This window comes from Vespa crabro, chromosome 12 (genome assembly GCF_910589235.1).
Source record: "Vespa crabro chromosome 12, iyVesCrab1.2, whole genome shotgun sequence".
Taxonomy (NCBI): domain Eukaryota; kingdom Metazoa; phylum Arthropoda; class Insecta; order Hymenoptera; family Vespidae; genus Vespa; species Vespa crabro.
The window spans coordinates 5779754-5802051 of record NC_060966.1 but is presented as its reverse complement, the minus strand read 5'-3'; the positions used below and the strand labels follow the sequence as shown (position 1 = coordinate 5802051).

The following is a 22298-nucleotide window of genomic DNA, read 5'->3' as shown; positions in this document are numbered from 1 at the left end:
AAAGTGGTTACGCAGAAAGCGATACGGACTCTCTCTCCCTCTCTCTCTCTCTCTCTCTCTCTCTAACGGATAGGAGAGAGAAAAAGAGAGAGAGAGAGAGAGAATGGAATCGGTTGCTCCTCGGAAATGTCGAGAGAATTTTCTCGGTGGCCGGGCTTTCACGAGGACAGAGTGGCTCGATAAAAGCGACCGGATCTCACCTCGCGCCATCCCCGGAAATGCCGATGGTCAAAGCGTACGAGCTTATACGTGGCTTCGTAATGTTCTTTTACTTTATCCTTACCAATACGATCCCCTTCCTCTATCGTCCTCTTCCCCCCGCCCTCCACGGTCCCTTGCACATCCACCCGGTCTATCTACCTCTCTTCTTTCTTTTTTTTCTCTTTTCTCTTCCACGAGGCCCGAATCTTACTTCCTTCCTTCCTTCATTCCTTCCTTCCTTCCTTCCTCAATTTCTCTCGATATTGGCTAAGAACGACGACTAAGGGACGTGCCAAAGTACCTTGGTTTGTACTATCGATCGATCAATTCTTACGACGATCGAGGCCGATCTATATCGTCGATAACGGAGAAAAGTCGTTCTTCTTCTTTTTTTTCTTTTTCTTCTTCTTCTTCTTCTTCTTCTTCTTTTCTTCTTCCTCGTTCTAAAGGAATATCTGTTCTACGAGAAATGATCTTCTAAAAAGAAAGAAATAAAATAAGAAAGAAAGTAGGAAGAAAAGAAGGAGTAAGGTTGTTACCACAACCGCAAAGACTTACGGTCCTAAGATAAGAAAGAAACTTTGCGAATGCACGCTTCTGATAGGTCCTTCGATCTTTCAGAAGCCAACTCGAAATCGATCGAAAAGTCTCTCGTAACCCGTCCATCGGATTACCTTGAGCAATCTCTCTCTCTCTCTCTCTCGCTTTTCCTTTCTCATCTGGTAGAGCAGCAATTTCGAGAGATAGAGGAAAAATCACAAAGTAGAGATCTTCGCGTTTTACTACATTGGAAAATCGCGTGCTTTGCATTCGTCCATAGTTGTAATTTGGATCGTTCAGGATGGGCCCGGTAAAGGAAGGAAGTAGTCCTCGCCTTGACCTTCTAAAAAGAGGAAGAAGAAGAGGAAGAAGGAAATCGTAGGAAATCGTGAAGGAAAGATAGAAACGGAAATTGTGTGCGAACTATGCCAGATGTTAACAAAGAGATACCAGAGAGAAAGACAGTACCTTGGAAAAGTCTTTTAAGAGAAGTTCGCGCGACCCTAAGCGAAAGGCCAAACGCGCGAAACGAAACTTCGAAAGACCCTAGGCGGATTACCTTCAGACGTCGAATAAGATCGGACGAACGCGACACTGAATTTTCTTCGACGTTGATAATACTAGGGATATATCCTCGGGAAAAGCGCCACTGAGAAATTTTTTAAGTGTACATATATATATATATATTTCTTTTTTTATTTTTTTTTGATCAGAATATATTCAAGTTCTTATGGAATTCAACGAAAATATTTATGATAATCCTCTTTCTCGAGATATCTTTCTCTCTATATTAACGGCAAATCTAATATTTCCATTAGTTTTTCTCATTTTCATTAAAAAAATAAAAAAAGTTTACACGTAGACGCGTATACTTGTATATGTCTATCATATTCCTATATCATGAAGAATATTATACAATTAACTTATAAATAAATTAATTTCATTTATTTTAATATCCGAATATTTCTAAGTAGGCGTAAAATATAAATTAAAATTTTTGCTCATTCGGAACTTACGAAACGATTCCTTTACCTCGTGAAATACACGTACGTATATAATATATTATATATACGTACGTATGTATGTATGTATCTATACATGTATGTATATCATAATATGAACGAGTTACAGAAATTCTCTGACGAATTATTTTAATGAGACAACCTACGCTTTTGACACATTCGCGAGATATGTTAACGAGCTGCTCGTTTACCTTTCCCTCCGTATGTGTGTATATGACTGATCTTTTTTCCTTTTTCTTCTTTTTCTTTTTTTTTCTTCTTTTTTCTTTTTTTCTTTGTCCGCTAAAACAAATGCATACAAAGATCCGAACGCAATCCCAATGGACCAAATATCGTGAAAAAATAAAAAGTAAAGTTTATATAAGGATACAAAGGATAGTAACTGCAAGCTTTCGTTGAAATAACGATACCAGACGTGGATGATTAAAGGCAGAAAAGAGAGAGAAAGAGGGACAGTTGCCTTTCGGTATGCATTGTTAGCGTATGCATTAATAGTTTAGCTTTTTGTCTTATACTTTCTTTTTTTCTTTTTATATAAAAATGCCACATAAGCGCGGCTTTATTTCGTAAAGCCATTATTTCATTCTGAACTTGGAACCAAGCGTGTTAATAAATAAAATGAAAGTCTGAAAGCATACAGTGCCGACGTTTATATTACTTCAACTTGTTAACAGAAACAAGAAAAAAAAAAAAAAGGAAAGAAAGAAAACATAAAAAAAAAGAGAGAAAGATGTAAAGGAAAAAAAAAAAAAAAAAGAATTGTCGAAAACTTATATACGACCTCATAAAAGATCACGTATACCATTGAATCCGATCTAAATTCCAATGTTTGTCAGCTCGGACCTAGGACGGTATCAAGTTCCTCGTATATTTTTCAGGAAAATGCTGTAAGCTGCTTTACAGCAAGACTTTCAGTAGGCGAGAACAAACAGTTTCGCCTGGCGTATAAATATCGTGTGCAACGTATAACCAAGGTTCTTAACCTTACTTCCCTGGCTGCTTTCCAAATGATGATTTTCATGGAAAACTTCAACTTTTTCTATCTCCGTCTAGCTGACTAGATCGTCAGTTTTCAAAGTTACAAAGAAATGAAAGAAAGAAGGAAAGAGGGAAAAGTTGGATAGGGAGGAGGGTATCCCATTGGAGAAGAATGATTTCGAATTTTTATAGGAAGCTTAAGGATTTCGTTTGATTTTATAACATCTTCTTCTGCATCTTCTCGATGACGACGACGAGAACGTGTTAAGGAATCAATGTGTCTCCTGTATCTATGCCTGTGCGTTCTCGCGTATTCGGTATATGTATCTATATCTGTATTTATGTATGGGTCAGAGAAAGGTCAAAGAAGAAGGAAAACAACGCATAAATAAAAGACGAAGTAAAAAGGGGAAGCAGAGAGGGAAGCGCATATTTTTCCATTGAGATGGAAGGGGAAAAGGAAAAGAAGAGAAGAGAAGAGAAAACTGAATCGTCTTTGTTGCTTTTTATCGAATACGTTCCCTCTTTACCGTACCAAGAAGCGGGAAGCCGATCGTTTGGGCCTCAAATGCATGAGCCCTCCTATGAGCAAAGAAAAAGATAGAAAAATTCCTCCGAGGAAAAATATGGATCGGTTGAGAGGAAAAGAAGGAAAGGGTAAAAGGAAGGAAGGAAGGAAGAAAGGGAGGAAGAGAAAGATAGAGAGACGATAAAATGAAAAACGTTTGAGAGAGAGAGAGAGAGAGAGGGAAAGAGTAGAACGAGCGTCGCCCTTACATCGGAGGATCGTCGACGGATCTATGTGGCTGTTACGAGCACGGAAAATGATTTTCCAATAAACAACCTAGCATCTAGTAAAATCTTTTTCGATCGTCGCATGGTAATAATAAAGAGGTGTAGGTAAGTATTTACTTGTCTTTGGTGCCAATAGAAATCCATATTAAAAAGCAGCTTATTGTATTTTTCAATCGTTAAGATTTAAATAAAAAGAAAAAAATTAAAGGAACGTTAAACTCAACTTTATTTATTTATTTAATATATTAAACAATTCTTATTTAATTCTTTAAATCGTCCCTAGACTTGTGCTAGATAAGCTCGTCGAAATGTTAGGTAAAGTAAATAGCTAGTAATTATATAGGTAGGAAAGACAAAGTAGAGAACGTGTGGTCGTTTAAAATCTACTCGAATCCTTCGGATATTTTGACGGGAATGAATGTGCCCGGTGTAGAGAGAAACAGTAAATTTCAAGAAGATCGCTTGAAAAGAACCGAAGCCTTTTATTAAAGCTTCTAACCCTAATAGCTAGCTTCGTAATTGGGTCGAACTATAGCAAAATCCTCTTTCTACACGCAATGTGGCTACTACGAGAGGCTCCAGACCTGCTATTAAATACGTTTTGACGCTCTCAAAATATACAGAGTGGGCCAATACCTTTGCTCACCTTGAATACTTTCCTTCTTTTTCGAGATACGAAGGAACTTCGTATAGAAAAGTCGTACGATATAGACATACAAAGATCAACTATGTTTTCTTGTTTTGTTTTTAATGTAATTATATGTTTTCGATGCAACTCGTTATTTTTTATTTAAAAAAAAAAAAAAAAAAAAAAAAAAAAAAAAAAAAAAAAAAAAAAAAAATTATTAATTTAGTTTATATTTCGATTTAAATATTGATAAACAATTATGCAGATTAAAATGTAGTAAAAGTGGTAATAAATAAATAGTAAAGAATGATGGTTTCTTAGTTTATCTTACATCATTATTCTGCGTTTACTTTATATCATCGTTTTACGTTTACGTTACGTAAAAAAAAAAAAAAGATTGTTTCTTAGATAAAAACATAATTTGTTTATTAATTATTTATTTATTCATGTAATTTTAAAAGTTGATCGCAATCTGAATTTTTTATTGGCTAAACGAGATGAAATTAGTTCGTAAGACTTTGTTTATAACAAATTGTTTATAACAAATTGTTAATTAATTGTTAACAATACAATAATAAATAGAAAAAAGTTTGCCCTTTAAAATGATCTTTGATTCAAGTCTCTATGACTTTTAGTTCCGCAGATATTTCCAGTTAAATGAAAAACGTTTATGTTGGCCCATTGATCCATATAATTTCATTCAAATTGACTCGGTGACACACTAACCTATATAAATTCCGAGAATTTACGCGCTCCTACTACTACTATTACTATTACTACGAACAGCTGTACTATACGAATAATGAATGAAGTCTTTCAAAGGCGATATCTCCGGAACGAAAAATCGTAGAGACTTGAAACCAGTACCGTTTTAAAGGATATTTTTTTCTTTATTTATTTAAACCTTGCAATAATATTATTGCAATAATATAATAAAATTATTTTTATTAATAATTTTTATAATTGAATATTTTTCTTTTCTCTCGTAATAACGATACGATTATAACGTGTTCATTAAAATTTTTATTATAATTATGTAAATTTTATTTCGTTCATATAAAATAAATGATAGATCGGCAATTTATAAAATTATAGAATATTCGTTCTACGCTAAACGATTTCCAATGTATTCCTATGAAAAAAAAAAAAAAGAGACGAATGAATTTTGGAAACGATTTGAAATTTTTTTGTCGTTCCTTCTTTTATCGATCGGACGTTAACAATAAGTGGCGGGGGAGGGGGAAATAAAAATTGTAAAAAGCAAAAAAAAAAAAAATTACAAGAAGTAAAAAAAAAAAAATCAAAAATAATAAAAATTACAAAAAGTATAAAAAAGGAAAATTGAAATCACAAAAAATTCTTTTAAAATTGAAACCTTGTTCATAATGAAAAGGATTGATTGAATTGGAACCTTGATAAAATGACTGACATCATTTAAACAAAAGCGTGATAAAATTGCGTTATGTAGATGTCCCTTTGGAATTTTTAATCCTATAAAAATTTCATATAACCAACAAACGACGAGAAATTCATGAAAATAACGAAAATGCGTTCGTTCATTCTTTAAACGGTTAATGAACTTTGTAAGCGAGTAAAAGAATAACCATCGTGGTCGTTGATGTATACCTCCAAGTGAATTATTAACAATACGCTGGAGCTATTAATATCGACTGTGTCGAGTATCAGCTTGGGAATACCCTTAAAAATGAATTCGTTTTGTCGATTCGATTTCTCTCATTTTCTCCCTTTCTTTCTTTCTTTCTTTTTCTATTCCTCTATATTGTACAATGACTATGATTATTCAGCTGAATACAATCCTACTGGATCAAAGTGAAATTCTCGAAGCGAATTAAAGAAAAACAGCCTGTGGAAGATATTCCTCTGCTCATCGTTTCTCTATCCGATGGTTAAGAATAAAGAGCAAGAAGGAAGGAGAAGGAGAAGAGGAAGAGGAAGAAGAAGGAGAAGGGGAAGAAGAAGATGGAAAAGAAAGAAAGAGAAAAAAAGAGAAAAAAGGGAGGGAAAAAAAGCGACGTATTACCTGGGGCGTACGGTGCTGCTTGGGAAATGCGAGAAAACTTAAATATTTATTGGAATTTAAAAGTTTCGGCCCTCGGAGTATTTAAGAGTTTGTCGAAGTAATAAGATGAGGGACTTTGGACAGGTGCAGCACCCTCCTAGGATGCTGGTAAACTCTACCTTCCCACCGCATCTCCATTTTCTTCCTCACCTCTCTCTCTCTCTCTCTTTTTCTTTCTATCTATCTTTTTATTTCTTTCTTTTTCTTCTTCTAACCACTCTCGACTTTTCCCTCGACTCCTCTTTCCCTTTCCTCTTTATCCACCGCCTTTACCCTACATCTTTTTATTTCTTCTCTACGATTCACAGCATAATAGAGAAGAAAGAGAGGGATAGAGAGAAAGAGAAAGAAACATTCCGTAGCAGACAGTACCTCCTGGGACTCGTTCGAAACTTGCTAATAGACCCCAAAGTATCTTAAACGAGAGACGGACGCGACGATGCGAGAATTTGATTCCCGATGTCGTCGTAGGACTTCCTAAAAGAAATATCCTTGGATAAGCAAAAAAAGGGAAGTGAATTAAATATGCAAAGATATCCATTTTCAAATAAAGATATCTCTCTCTCTCTCTCTCTCTCTCTCTGTTTGACTGTCGGTCTGTTTTTCTTTTAAGATATTATATAGATATATTCATAAACTTAAGTTACTTTATATATCTTTATGAAAGATTCCCAAGTAGAACTCTGACTAGCATCGATTTTCTCAGCTTTACCACCAATATTTCATTCCGTAGTTCTATCTATATTAGAGTAACGAATCGACGGGTGATTTTTCTCTCTCTCCCTCTTTCAAATCTCGAATACTGTTATAAAAAAAAAGCCCCAAAAAATTGATTGAATTTACGCTAGAGCGTAACGTGACACCTGTAGATCTCGTCGTAAACGACGAACGTATGGGCGAAACGTTTTTGTTCCAAAAAATTTCTAATCTCTTTTTATATTTTATCAATGCGTCAGCTAGTAAAAAAAAAATTTCAATAACAATTGCAATTGAAACGAAAGAATAAAAGAAACGATCCCGTTTCTGTATGTTTAACACGTAACTTACATTGACCTCGATCATCAACTAATTAAAATGACTAACCAATCGTTGACCTTCGTTTCTGTTACAGGTAAGAGATAACTCGCACGGATACGAGAAACTAACGAGCACCTGTTACATAAAACCAATTATTATACTGGACGAACTGGGGATTCTTCTTTCGCTCTCTTTGTCATTTATGAAAACTGGTGAGCACGATTTCACGCAAAAATTTTCAAGTCTTCCTCTCTATGTTTCATTTATTTAGCGATATCTCTATGAGCCATTAAGAATTTTAAATGATTCCAATGGAAATGTAAATCGAGATGGTTACGTCAAATGTTACTATAGAAAAACCTTTTCTACTCTTTTCGCATAACGTTCTCAAGAATATAGCGTTATACGTGTAGTCTGTTATTAAGTCTTGTCCGAGGAACGTTTAAAAGAAAATTTACGACGACAGCTAGCTTGCTAGGTACTTCGTTGTCCTAGAAATATAGGACACAAGTAATATCATGCCTGTCATTTCGATGAAACTTCCTTTTTCGAGATTACTAAGAAAAGATGGATATTTTCTTCTATCTTATGTACTCGACGAAAATATATATATATATATAAATGTATATTTAAAAGTGTTTTCTATTAGCAACCAACCATGCGTGTGCGTATAAAAGAACATAAAAAGAGAATTGGCCGCAAGATTTTCTTAAGATTTTCTTAAGCAGAAGGATTTCGCCTTCTTTCAGATCTATTCAATGAATTCGTTTTTTATACTGATTACTCTTTACTCTAACTAATTCGATTAACTCTTAAATGTGATTAATTTTATAGATCTTACCATCTCCTCTCCCCCTCTTCCCCCACCTTCCCCATCTCGAAGATATTTTTATCATTAACCAAATAATTTGATTTTATTTTATATTATATCACGCAAAAAAATAAAGATATGTATTATTATTTTAACTTAATAAAGCATATTTACTCGTTGAGAATTAATTTGAGAAATTTTCCGAAATAAATTCGTCGTAAATATTTCGACTGAAAATTGCGATTACATTCTTATCGTATATATTTATTAAGATTTATTTCTTATATTTATTAAGATCGTATTTCCATTCACGTCGTTTCGAAGAAAGGTAAAGGAAATGATGAGATTTCACTGCTAGTCACATTACTATTATTCCCTCGAAATGATTTTTTCCACGTTATTCGTGTAATTCCACTCTGGAAAATCATCATCGAATTTTCCTATAATTGATACCAAATATTCGCAGGCATGTCGTTTGTTAAAAAAAAAAAAAAAAAAAAAAAAACAGAAAAAGTAAATAGAAAAGACAAAAACGAAAGAAAGGAAAAAATGAGACGAACGAGGTAAAAGCGGGAGAGAGATAGATAGTTAAATAAATAGAGAGAGAGAGAGAGAGAGAGAGAGAGAGAAAGAGTAATTGGACAAACGAGAACGAAGGTAAAGTTCATTGGATAATACGATTATCACTTAAAATCGATCGGTCCATTTGCACGATATCCATCGAAATAAATTCATTATACGACAGAGCCAGTGCAATTAAGCAAAGAGAATGCGTGTATGCATTTAAAACGATACATTTGTTTGCTTATACCTTTCCTCTTTTCCTTTTCCATTGTAAATAATTTCATGGCAAAAGATCGATTAATCGATAATAAGTTGGAGATTTTCCTACGACATGAGAACAGACGTGTCTTCAAGTATTCACCTAAATAATAAAGATGTTGATTAGGTGGTAAATGGAAGGACGGAAGTAAGACACACACACACACACACACGCAAAGAGAGAGTGAGAGGGAGAGTGAGATAGAGAGAGAGAGAGAGGGTGGATTCTACATAGACGTTGATGCCATGACTATGTGCGAGAGAGTGTGAACGATCGCATCACGGATGAACGAGAACAGGCGCCTCTCCTTCGCATAAGCTTGCCACCCTGAAGCAATACCATCGAGCTAATAATATCCCCGCGAAGCTTGCAAGCTTCTGTGTAAGCTCTACGCTCTAGTACTATCGTCAAAATGAAGGAAAGAGAGAGAACGAGAAGAAGGAGTGAGAGAGAAGGAGAGATCGGTGAGACTCGATCGATAATTCACTGTGGTTATTATCAACGTTTTTCTTCGAGATTTTCTCTCTTTCTTTTTCTAACAGGAACACTACAGAGGGTGATACTAACCCCGTAGAAAGTAATCTCGTTAGCCGATGATATTAATCGTGAACTAGATCGAGAAACAATGACGAGTTCGTTCTCTTCCTTTTCCTCCTCCTCCTCCTCCTCCTCCTCCTCCTCCTTTTCTTCTTCTTCTACTTCTTCTAACTTCTACTTCCAATCGTTCGCGAGAAGCAATTGCCTTGAAGGCGGCCAGCCTCTGTAATTTGGTCGCGTTGAACGTACGTAAAGCTCCGACCAATTACGTCTTAACCAGGCTACGAAGGAGTATTGCACGTTCTCTCTCCCTCTTCCTCTTCCTCTTTCCCTCTCTCTCTCTCTCTCTCTCTCTTTTTTTCTTAAAAAGAACGGGGGTTATTTCGAGCACCTGAGCTTCGGTCGCTATGGATACGATAAATTAGAGGAACCCAGCTTTCACCTGCTTTAGGGAGGAAAAGTCGACAAGATTAATCCTTTCAAATTTGCCGATAAAATTTATTTTTTATCTTACGAAAATTGATGACCTATATAAGATTTATCTAAATACTTTGACGCTTGAACGAAGTATTGCAAAAATAATGTATATATATATATATATATATATATATATATATATGTATATGTATGTATGTAAGTATATAAGTTACTTATATAAGTTTTCACTGTAAAATCTCTCGTGGAAAGATTTGAAAAAAGTCTTCTTTTTTCCATCTTCTCTTCTTATTATACTTATCCGATCAGATAGTTCTCGCGAATCGTAAACGTGTCTTCTCTCGAAGGAACATTTGTCCGTGTCATGTGCGTCAAGTCGAGCGAAAAGAAACAAGAAAGAGGAGGAGGAGGAGGAGGAGGAGGAATAGGAGAGTCGAATAAAGGGACGATCTTTCTTTTCGATGCGTTTCGAGAATATTTGTTGGTTCTACTCGAAAGAAATCGACCGATCAGAAAGCACTTTCGTAAATGTCGAGACTCGTTGAATTGTTCAACTCAACGAACTATCTTTTTCCTTATTCTTTCTATAGATCTAAGAAAAAGAGAGAGAGAGAGAGAGAGAGAGAGAGAGAGAGAGAGAGAAACAATAAAAAAGACGAAAAAGAAAGGAAAGAAGGGGGAAGAAAATTAGGAGACGAAAACGAGAAAAAAAAAAAGAAAGAAAAAGAAAAGGGCTCTGTGTCGACGAGAGAGACAGGCGTCTTCCCAACGTTGTTTTTCCAACGTTCATGCTTTTCTACTTGAGAAAGCGTCTCAGACAAATCGCTTTTGTGGATTTCCATGAATTTCCACGTCTTTAGGACGTTCCCCTTCATCCCTCGTCTTCTCCCTTTATAAACCGTTCTAATCTCAAACTGATTTTCTAAACAACTTAAAGCGCGAGGAGATTTCGATATCTTTAATTATATTGAAACGAAACGAAACGAAACGAAAGATTATTTCGATTTGCTCAGGAAATCGTGAACGTGCGTGACCTCGCGTCTACGTGGATGGACGAGGGTAAAAGAGGGGTGGAGAGTATGGCGAGTCGTTTGGCGTGCGCAATGTACCGCATATCTGCACGTTATGTATTTTTACTTCCCTCCTGTGCGCGCACACACTTTCTACGTACTCGTTCGTCGTGTAAAGGAGAAAAGCAGAGAAAAAGGGCTGGCTTCGCAGAGCACCAACAGCAGCACCGACGCCAGTACTAGCACCACACCACCAGTACCATCACCAATACCAACGCCATCGCTAGCACCACAACCACCACGGTAAATTATTTTCATATTTCAACGTGCCTTTATAATCGCTTAGCAAAGCTATAATTAAGCTCTCGGCTTGCCTCTCTATGAGATAACAACGGAAAAATCAGAGCTCTTTTTTAATAACAAAGCTTCTCCTCCTCCTCCTCCTCTTCATCCTCCTATTTTCTCTTTTCCTTTTCTTCCTTTTCTCTGTCTCTTTCTCTATATCTTTTGCCCCCTCGTTAACTCCAGCTCGTTGAACGATCATACTCGATCGAATGATAATTCCTCTCTTGGTTTTACTTTATCTCGATACGCCACTTGTTTTAAGTTTTTATAAACGACGTAGAAAGGAGTACCTACTCAAGAGATACGTCATCGTAGTCATCGTGTCTCAAGACACTTTTTCAACTTGAACGATTGTTAAAGTATTTCATGACAAAAGTATGCAAGCTATTTGATCAAAGCTTTGTTATTAAAGACACCGACGATAGATTCAAAGGAAAATTAAAAGATTCGAATATATCATCCTTTCTCTCTCTCTCCCTCTCTCTTTCTCTCTTTGACCATTCCCTTAATACGAATATCATCCTAAACGAAATGGAAAGAGGAAAAGGACGATAAATTTAATTAACCGATTCCACGAAGACAGTCATCCTCGACGCATGAATTTTAATGGATAATCGTCGCCGGAACGAACGAACGAACTAAATGGCTGGACGAACCGAAGTGCCGTTCAAGTTTCCAACGTGGAAAGGGAATAGAGAAACGAGAAGACGCTTGGCTTTGAGCTTACGCCCAGCTTTAATCAGATTCTGTTAACGTCGAACGATCAACATTTATATACTCATTTGTTTTATCTCGTTGAAATGGTCAATGACAAACTCAAAGGGATTACAAATGGATTTGGGAAAAAAAAAACAAACAAAGAAAAATATCTGAAAGAAAATAACACACGCGTATCATTTAAAATCTAATATTTGATTTAAAAAAAAAATTTCCTTCTTTCTTTTTCCCATTTTCTAAACATTCTCAAATTGATATATTCTTGTAATCCGATCGGCCTCTTCTTGGGTTACAGTAAAAATATGTACGTGTAATGAAACTTCTCAAGCAAGCTACTTTCGATCTTGTAATAAATCGCAAATATCGAAGGAAAACTCTGCTGTCACCTCGACGACGACGACGGCGACGACGGCGACAACGACAACAACGAAGACGATGGTAAACACGTCGAGAACTAACCATGACTATCTCCAATGAATCTTGGAAAGGGAGGAAGGATGGAAGGAAGGAAGGAAGGAAGGAAGGAAAGCAGAATGAGAAATCGAATTAACTATTGCCGACTGCTATCGTCGTCTATGAATTTTAAAGATCTGAAATATCAGACTCTTAGAGATATTCCAAGTCAGACAGGAATATAACATCCGGAATAAAAGAAGAAAAATAAATTTTAAAATATATACATATATATATATATATATATATATATATATATATATATAAGGATGACTCATAGAAACTGATCAATCGTGTCTGAAGAAAATAAATATATAAATAAATGTAAAATGGTTCACCCTATATATAGAAAAAAGGTGTCTAGAACGGTCAGTCAGGATTGGGATATAGAATCGGAGTTGGGTTACGAGTGTATTGAATTACTGGCGAATACATAAATACATATACGGGATTTTAACGAGGGGTGCGATAGAAGCACAGCTATATAGCTTGGCTATATAGCTCGGCGCCACGTCGAGGCTTTTCGTATCTCCTCCCTCGAATTGGCATAGGGGAATGCAAATGGCTCGTCGCACGTACTACTATCGCCAACGTTGTCCGATACGACAGAGTGGTAGTAGTATTAGTAATGTAGTAGTAGTAGTAGTAGTAGTAGTAGTAGTAGTTAGTAGTAGTAGTAGTTGTCGTCGTCGTCGTCGTCGTCGTCGTCGTCGTCGTATCCGACGAGATCGTCCTCTTTCGCGTTCCAGCACGGCACCGATGGTTTCGCTTGTAAAAACGAATGCAAATCTCTCTCTGACCATACGCAAGAATATTTTTTTCTTTCTCCTTTTCTTTCTCTTTTTCCTTCTCTGTTTCTTTCCTTTTTTTGCTTCTTTTTTTTCTTTTTTATTATTATTTAATTCGTGTTACCAGAATGACGTATACGCGTAATTATAAAATATAAATCGCAAAAGCTTTCTTTATCTTGTTTTCTTTCGTATTTTCTTTTTCTTTTTTTTTCTTTCCTTCTTTGGTTTCTTTTTCGTTTCTTCCTTTCTCTCCCTTCTTATTTTGATATCTACCCTCTCAAACGAATTACGATGAAAACGCGAATTTTTTTTTTCTTTTCCTTTTTTTCCCTCTCTTTTCGGCGTCGAACAAATTTTCTCCCTTTCGATATCCGCATCGGCCATATTTCGTTTTAGGGATTCGTTTGCTCGGAAACTCGAAGCCACCACTACCATCACTACTACTACTACTACTACTACTACTACTACTACTACGACTACTACTACTACGACTACACATCTCTGCCTCTTTCGTCGCGTTATTATATCTCGTCGTTTCCCCTTTGTCCCGTAACGCGTTTCGTATTCGTTGAGTATACACATGTCGAGTAAATGTAAAAAGATAATAAAATGATGTGCTTTGAGAAATACGAACGTAGATATGTGGGTATATTACAAAAAAAACAAAAAAAAAAAAAACAAAAAAAAGAAAATAGAACAAAACAAGAAAAAAAAAACAAAGAAAAAATATTTCTCTATTTTCCCAATTGATCGCTATCGCTATTTTCAAAAACACATACTTTGTATGTAAAGAACATACAAAGAGATCTCCAATATCCCATTGTTATATGATTCTAATGTAAATGATGATCGATCTAATTAAATAAGAGAAATTTTTTCTACAAAAAAGAAAAAAAGAAAACAAAGGGAACATAAAAATAAATAAAATACGAGATAAAATTCTATGTGTAACGCAAGGGGATATCAAGTAATGGGGGTAAGAGCATGTCAGCGACAAAGAGAAGAGCTTTTCAAGAGATTTGGAGATGTTCTACTATTAGAATTTCTTCGTCGACGTAACGAGAAGAACGCGGTGGTTAAAGACTTTGCTCGATGCCAAGTCCGTTCGTTCGCTTACGAACGAAAAGTTTTGCATTGTAATCCGCGGAGACAAACCTCTCTTTCCCATTGTCTTCGAATGCGCACAATCTTTCTCCTCCTCCAATCTCACCTCCTCATCGTCGGTCTCCTTCGTCTCCTCATATTTCTTCTTCTTCTTCTTCTTCTTCTATTTCTTCTTCTTCTACTTCGTAAGCATTCTCGTCTACTCTTCTCACGCGCAACCTTTACGAACGCCCACACGTTCGCATGCCATCACCTTCGTTTCGTTCCTTACTTCGTTTCCATCGTCTCTCGTCTCTCTATGCGACGAGCCGTAGACATTCGCGATAATTAAGAGCCCGAGCTCTTTCCTTTCTCAAGAATCCGTCGAAACTTTCGACGTCCTCTCAAATCTCAAGTAAAGCTTTCCTCACTGTCTCTCTCAATTTTGTTTTCATATAACACACACACACACACACACATATCATACATACATACAAACATATTAAGAGAGAGAGAGAAAGAGTGAACTACCGTTAGTTTCGAGTCTCTGATTTTACTCGAGACAGTTTCTCCATCTCTTTCTTTCCTTTTCCATTCTGAACGTTAAACACTCTACCGAAATCGCACGTGCTTTCACGATAATGGGATATCTAAGATCACTTCGTTTCCATCTTTCATATTTAACTTCGCTAACATCTGAATCAATCTATAATAATGAACTCTCGTGAACAACTCTCAAAAATGAATATTTCATGTATCTCGTTTTTTTCAAGATATTCGAGATATATAGCGAAAAAAAAAGAGGAAGAAAGAATAAAAGGGAAAAAAAACAAAGAAGAGAAAAAAGAAAGGAAAACAAAAAGAAGAAAAGGTTGAAATTAATGAATCGAATCGCAAGTGATCGCGTTTGAAAAACATTTTATAATTATACGCTCAAGGTTAAGAGAGTGAAAGAAAAAAAAAGAAAAAAAAAAGAAAAAAAAAGAAAAGGAAAGAAAAAAAAAAAGAAAAAAACCAGACGAGAAAATGTGCTACCTTTCGCGAGCTACCTATTACGCAGTATATAAAGCATAAAACATTACGCATTAAACCATAGGAACGCAAGGTAACGTGGTGCAAACGACTAGCGAGAAGCGAGCATTCATTATTGTGCAATACTCTTAACATAGTGACTACTGCTTAGCTAAAGAAAGAGAACACTATAGTATTTGTATATACGTAGTAGATACGAATATATTATTTTCTTTCTCTCTCTCTCTCTCTCTCTCTCTCTCTTCCATTACAAAGATAAATGATAATAGTTCTATAAAAAAAGAAGAGATTATATTTCGATAAAGACAAACGAATATTTCATTCGATACGAATATCGATATTAATTAAACTACTGTTAATTTATCCGATCGTTGATGAAATTCAATTGCTACTTAAATATTTGTCTGATCAAATGTTAATTAACAGGAGAATATCTCGATGCGTTTGTTACATTCGTGATAAAAAAGGAAAAGATATATATATATATATATATATATATATATATATATATTGAATTTTTTTTTCTTTTCTTCTATTTTCTTTTCCTTTTCTTTGTTACGCGATATATTTTACAAAGTAAGATATGTTTAACACTTCAGTTGAAATTCTACGATCCCTTTCACTATGCACTTTCCGTAACGGCGTGAAACGACGACTCGAAGTGCTACCTAGAATATATATATGTACATATATACATATATATATAATATATATATATATATATATATATATATATATATATCCACGTGTATACCTACATGTACGCACAAATGTATCGACGATGCAGCTTGAGGATGCGACTTCTCTCTCTCTCTCTCTCTCTCTCACTCTCTCTCAGGGTCAAAGGAAACGCAGCATTATCGCCGAAGCACAAATTCCCCTCTCTTGCTTCCTCCCAACTGCATTGTACGCCTATGAACGTGCATTACGTGTGGTATCTATTTAGCTATAGCATATGTGCTCGCTGTTAGATTATACACCGTCTGTACGAGCAACTGTATCTGATTCTCCCGTCTTTTCTCAGTTGGTTTCATCTAAATAATCCTTACGGAATATTAAAATCTTCCCTTGATTTCGTAAGAATTGAAAAGAATTGAAAAGTAAAGAAGAGCAAAAAAGGAATGAAAAAAAAGTGATCCATAAATGCCGTTGAAAGTGTTTGGATAGAATATGTTAATAACGATGAATGCAGAAGAAAAAAAAAAGAAGAAAAAAGAGAGGAGAGAGAGAGAGGTTTCCTTTTAATTAATCATTGTAATTATAGTTAGTCTATTTTCTCAGTATAACGTGAAGTATAATAATAAACGAGACGTGTAATATACCGTTGTACAAGTGCTTACGACAATGACGACGTTGGAAACGACGTTGATGACGACGACGACGACGACGACGAGGACGACGTGGAGTATCTCATGTATAATTACAAGAGTAGCGATGTAACGTAATGATAATCGAATTCGAGGATGCTAGACGTATGCCCCGGCTACGGGACAATGGAATAAAAATTTTATAGAGTTCGTGGTGAATATTAAAAAGTACGGATATCTCGTGTTCTCGCGTGATGGTGTATGTAAATTCAATATCTCAGCGTTCTCACCGACGTGACTACGCCGAAAGAAAGAACAGAGAAAGATAGAAGGAAAGAAAGAGAAAAAGAAAAAGAAATAGTGAGGGAGAGAGAGAGGAAGAGAGAGAGAGATAGTTCAGTAGAATTATTTTCACGAGCTTCCGTACGATTCGTTTCTTTCATGCTGCTAGCTTTATTAATTGCTTTCGAGAAAAATAAACGAGGAGGAATAGTACGTGACGAAATCGTTCAGGAACTCGTTTGAATCATCGATGACAATTACTTTTATATCTCCTAACGATACCTTCAAGAGGATATAACATGAAAAAAAAAAAAAAAAAAAAGAAAAGAAAATTTCTTATACGACTTCGATGAAAAAAAAAAAAAGGTCGACATAGTAGTAGATTTTCAAAAGGGAATCATTAGAAATTAATTATTGAATGAAAGGAAATATTACGATATTATATTATATCGATACAATCGAAGGAAGAACATTGGAAATTAAGATGTAAAATTTTGTGCAACTTTCGTAAACAGATGTGTTTCAATGGGGGAAGAAAAAAAAAGAAAAAAAAAAGAAAAAAGAAAGAAAGAAAAATAATTTATGCAAAACAAGTATGTTACATGTTTACCCTGTATTTACATACACGCATATACAGTTACATGTATACATAGTCAGTTTCCATTCCTCCTTCTCCTTCTCTTTCTCTCTCTCTCTCTCTCTCTCTCTCTCTTTCTCTCTCGATTTTTACGGATAAAAGAAGAAACGTAGGCAGGCCCGAGTTCTCGTGGGACACGAACGGATCGTTAAATCTTCGGCTTTGCGGTAGAACAATGCAAATTGAAGTCGATCGATAATACCTAATCGCTAGAAACAAAAGAGGCAGTTGGAAAGAGATAGGCGAAATTTCAGTCGGAATAAGGGAAGAACTGCATCGTCTGCAATCGCGAATTCTGCATCTTCTTCGATGTCTCTCTTCTTCAATATATTCGTAGTGGTTTCCCGTTTATCGACTTCGAGCTTGATTCTTCTTCTTCTTCTTTTCGTAGGGAACGCATTTTACGCGGTCATGGATTTATCACGTTTCTCTCTCTCTCTCTCTCTCTCTCTCATCCCCTTCCTCTTTCTCTTTCATTCTCTCATCCTCTCATTCAAATAGTTGCCCTCTTTTCAACCTACTCGAATCGAGACGATCGTTTCTACAAGCTCCACACGGATCTTCATGCCGTACGCGAATTCTCGCGGCTCATCGATTACGACAAGCTCGTTTCTCTTTCCCTCCCTCCCTATCTCTCTCTCTCTCTCTCTCTCTATATATATATATATATATATATATGTGTGTGTGTGTGTGTGTGTGTGTGTGTATATATCCTCTTTCTCCCATGTTCCACGAATGTTCTCCCGAGGATTGCATTTCGCTTAGAATGGGATTGTTTCGAATGCCTCCTCCTATCCTAAGTTTATTCCCGATGATATACACCAATCAATTGAATACGTCTCTGGCTCATTAGAATAGTTTCTTGCTAATATCTCCTGAAAATCCTCCATTTAATACCTAATTAATAATGAAAAATGTTATATCTCTTCGATGATCAAGAAAAAAATTATTTTCACAGACAACCGATCTGACGTCATTTTAACAATCGTAATAAACTTAATGAATAATTAATAAAAAAAAAAAAAAAAAAGGATGGATAAAAAAGAAATAAAAAATAAAAAATGAAAATATAGATACATTTGCGTTTGTATCTCATTTAATAAGAGAACAAAAAGAACGACGTTTCTAATCATTTTGTTCAATAGAACGGAGTATTGCTGAAAGTTTTCCGATAAAACTTTCGTACGGACTCGAAGGGAATTGCGACGTTTCGTTCTGGTTGAACCGCAAGAGTTAAACCGAGCTTCCTAACGCCACGAGTTAACATTATCTCGATAAATTAGAGCAAAGTCGTAGCCGACCACGAGACATGAAATCTTAGTCCTTGCGTAGAACCATCGAAACGTGTCTAATCGCGTCTAATCGAGTCTACAAATTTACCATTAATGATTCCGAACTCGCGTTTTCGCGAACTCGTCATTAACGGTACACACATAGGCCAATATTATTAAGTCTTGTCTACGAAATAACGCAATAATAATTTATTTCGTGAAACAGCTTATATAAAGCCGTTTATTAATGATAGTTTCTTATACTTTTCCGATTAAAATATCTCTCTTTCTTCTTTTTCTTTCTTACTTTGTCTGTGCGTGTGTGTGTGTGTTTTTTTTTCTTTTCTAATTATCGAGATACCTGAAACCGCGAGAGAAAGTTCCTCGAATGGGAAAAGTTTTTGAGATTTAAGAGTCTGATTAAATATTTTCATTTTTTCCTTCACTATTTTGTTTGTTCTTTTTTCTTTTTCTTTTTATTTTTACTTTTATTTTCATTTTTTCTCGTCGTTTTGTTGTTGCTTCCAAGATAACGCTGCTCCAGCCTCGCGGATATATCTTCGCGAATAATTGAAACTTTTCACATACTTCAATTCGTGCAAGGGAAAAAAGTTTTAAGCGTTTTCATGCACACACAATAGAACGGAAATAAGTACCTTGTTGTTTTAAACCTTTCTCTGTGTAAATAAATATACAAAAGGAAGAAAGAAAAAAAAAAAAAAGAAAAAAAAAAGGAAGAACAAAAAAAAAGAATAAATAAAGAAATGAATCAGAAAGTAGCACACGTATTTCTCTAATCGAATTTACGCGATACGAGAACTTTTAATACCTTCGAGTTTTGAAGTAAATCGATCGTAATACCACACATCGAAAAAGTTCTCTTAAATGGTCATATCAAACAAAAGGGAAAGAAGAAAAGAAGAAAATAAAGTAAAAAATAAATAGAAGCCTCCTCTTAAATAACAAGATGAAATTATTTATAGCGAGTTTTGCGATTATCGTTTAAAAGGATATATAATGAACAAACCTATGAAGTTAACACTCTAATGAGTTGAGCCGAGCTGCATTTACGTTTCGGAAATTTACTCATTACAATGAATGAAAATCCTACAATGGATTTCAAAGTTCTTTGCTTACTTTGGATATTAAAAAAAAAAAAAGAAGGAAAGAGGATTTTTATATCTCTTTTTCTAAATACTATGTTAAAATGATTCCACGATATAATTTCTTCAAAAGAAAAAATAATTATCGTTGTTCCCGCTAATGAGTCCGAATTACATAAAATTGTTCAGAGAGAACCACCGCCGACTTTGAATTCGTTGCCAAATTCGGTGGTTCGTTTCGCGGGTGCATTCTTGTACGATGCACGTGTACTAACTCTTTCCCTCTCTTTCTCTACATTCGTAGAAATACATTCGTCAGCGACGAGCAACGACTCTCGAATAGAATTCCCAGAGTTTGCGACGATTCTAACGATCTACCGTTTGGTCCTTCGTTGAATTTTCACGTTGCTTCGTATAAAACTACGAAGAAAATTCGATCTTTTAACTATCACGGACGCTTTATTACATGCAACTTCATAAATTTATTATGAATTAAAAATTAAACAAAATTCGTAAATTACAAATATCTTGGATTTTTTTTTCTTCTTTTTTTTCTTTTCTTTTTTTTTTTTTTTTTGTCTGCGAAATAAACCGAGAAAAAAGGTAAAAAAAGTTCTGATTAATACGATAATCGTCAATTGCGATTGAATTACAAACGATTACTTATATCCTTTTACTTTTTCGTCATTTTAATTGATCATTTTCTTTTTCATTTTTTTGTCATTTAAATTAGGACTGCAAGAATATATACTCGGTAGAAACGACTGTGGTTCACCAAAATGACAAACTTCTTATAAGATGCGTTAGTTTCAAGTAGAAATTTAATCATCTCACCAGTGCAAGAGTGTGTCGCCAAGGAGGAGAACTTGATTCTGTGAGTTACGATCGATGAGCTCGAAGAAGAAGAAGAAGAAGAAGAAGAAGAAGAAGAATAAGAAGAAGTGAAGAAGAGAAGAAGAAAAACCGAATGCTTTTCTGAACTTTCTCATGTTCTAAGGAAGAAGAACGTTATCTCGTCGATGTTCGTGTTTCTTAACTTTCAAACATTTTCGAAAATCACTTCGATATCCGTAGAAAAAAAAAAGAGAGAAAGAAAAAAAAATAGAAAAAGGAAATACGAAGAATATTAGAAATAACGAATGTTAATCGATATACATATATCGATTATCGTCTAATTCATGACTAATATAGCTACTAAGAGCAATTGAGAGAGCGCTACTATGTAAATCCTTTCTAGGACCGGTTTTATGATCCGTACAATGACCGTTCATGCAACCCGGACGTAATTATTTTCCAAGCCCTTGGAAAATTGCTGTTTAATTTAAACGAACAAACAAAACTAATACGTGTGTTAGATTATAAATATATCGAAAATAATATATAAATTGCACGTTATTCGTCGCGTATCGTCGTTTCTAGCGAATCCTCGTGAATTATCTTTAAGAGAAACAATTGTAATTAGCAAAACGATTAGATCTAATAGATCGTTAGAATCATTTCTAAAACTCTCAATGACTTTTACTCGGTTGTAACGAGACTTACAATACAAAGTTCTCGCATTATGATGTTCATGCGCAAGACATGCTGTTATTTCATACGAAAGGTGATCTATCCTTGCATGCAATATTCTAGCTTAATATTACCTACGCCACTGTCTAGCTACGTGCTTTGTAAATTTCACAACATCGTAAATACTATTTTCTTCCCTTAACTTCGATCTATACGAGAAAAAGATACGCTTTACCGAATAATACCGTAGGTATTATTTTTCTTCAGTTAAAATACAAATTAGAAAGGATGAGAAAAAGGAAAAATATTAAAACATATACGATGACCGAATTTACATAAAAAGTGAATTTTACTAAAAGCTTCAAAAGTATACACGAAAAAGAGATAACGAATTGAAAGCTTCTGCGAAATCGCAATCAAAATAAATACGAACTTGTGCTACAAGCCCGAATTTGCTTCCTACTGATTGTAAATTACATTAATGCGCGAATCCTACGCGTTGAAACGTCAAGGTAAATACTATCAACCAAATGTGTGTTTCAGGTATTACGAATTTGAAAAAACGAATGATCATCCTGCAATTAAAGTTTCAAAACTACGATAAAACGAGAAACTAATGATAAAAATCTTTTTACATTACATCATATCTAATGATTAAATCGAATTATCTTCAAAATTTTCAAAATCAATTACCGATCAAAATTGAAATATTTATCTTATATCCATAATCTATTAAATCTTAAATCTCTAATCTCAAATCTATATATGCCAATATCAATATTTAAATATCAAAATTCGTGAACTGACTTGAACTCCCAAATGTAAACGATGTTTATACTCTTGAGTCAAGAAGTACGTCCTCCTCTCATAAGATCTTCTTAAACGAGAGCC

At 35.0% G+C, this 22298-nt stretch overlaps 1 protein-coding gene across 2 annotated transcripts in view; it reads left to right on the top strand.

Moving 5' to 3' along the window:
- LOC124428344 (hemicentin-1) overlaps positions 1–22298 on the top strand; it is a 153764-nt gene that overhangs the window by 48299 nt on the left and 83167 nt on the right. Inside the window, exon 2 of one of the 2 annotated variants that reach the window (XM_046972286.1) lies at positions 7356–7473. The exons of the other annotated variant lie outside the window; for it this stretch is intronic. Coding sequence (XP_046828242.1) covers positions 7464–7473 — 10 coding nt within the window. The 5' untranslated portion in view covers positions 7356–7463. The remainder of the gene's footprint in view (positions 1–7355; positions 7474–22298) is intronic. 2 annotated transcript variants of the gene reach the window in all.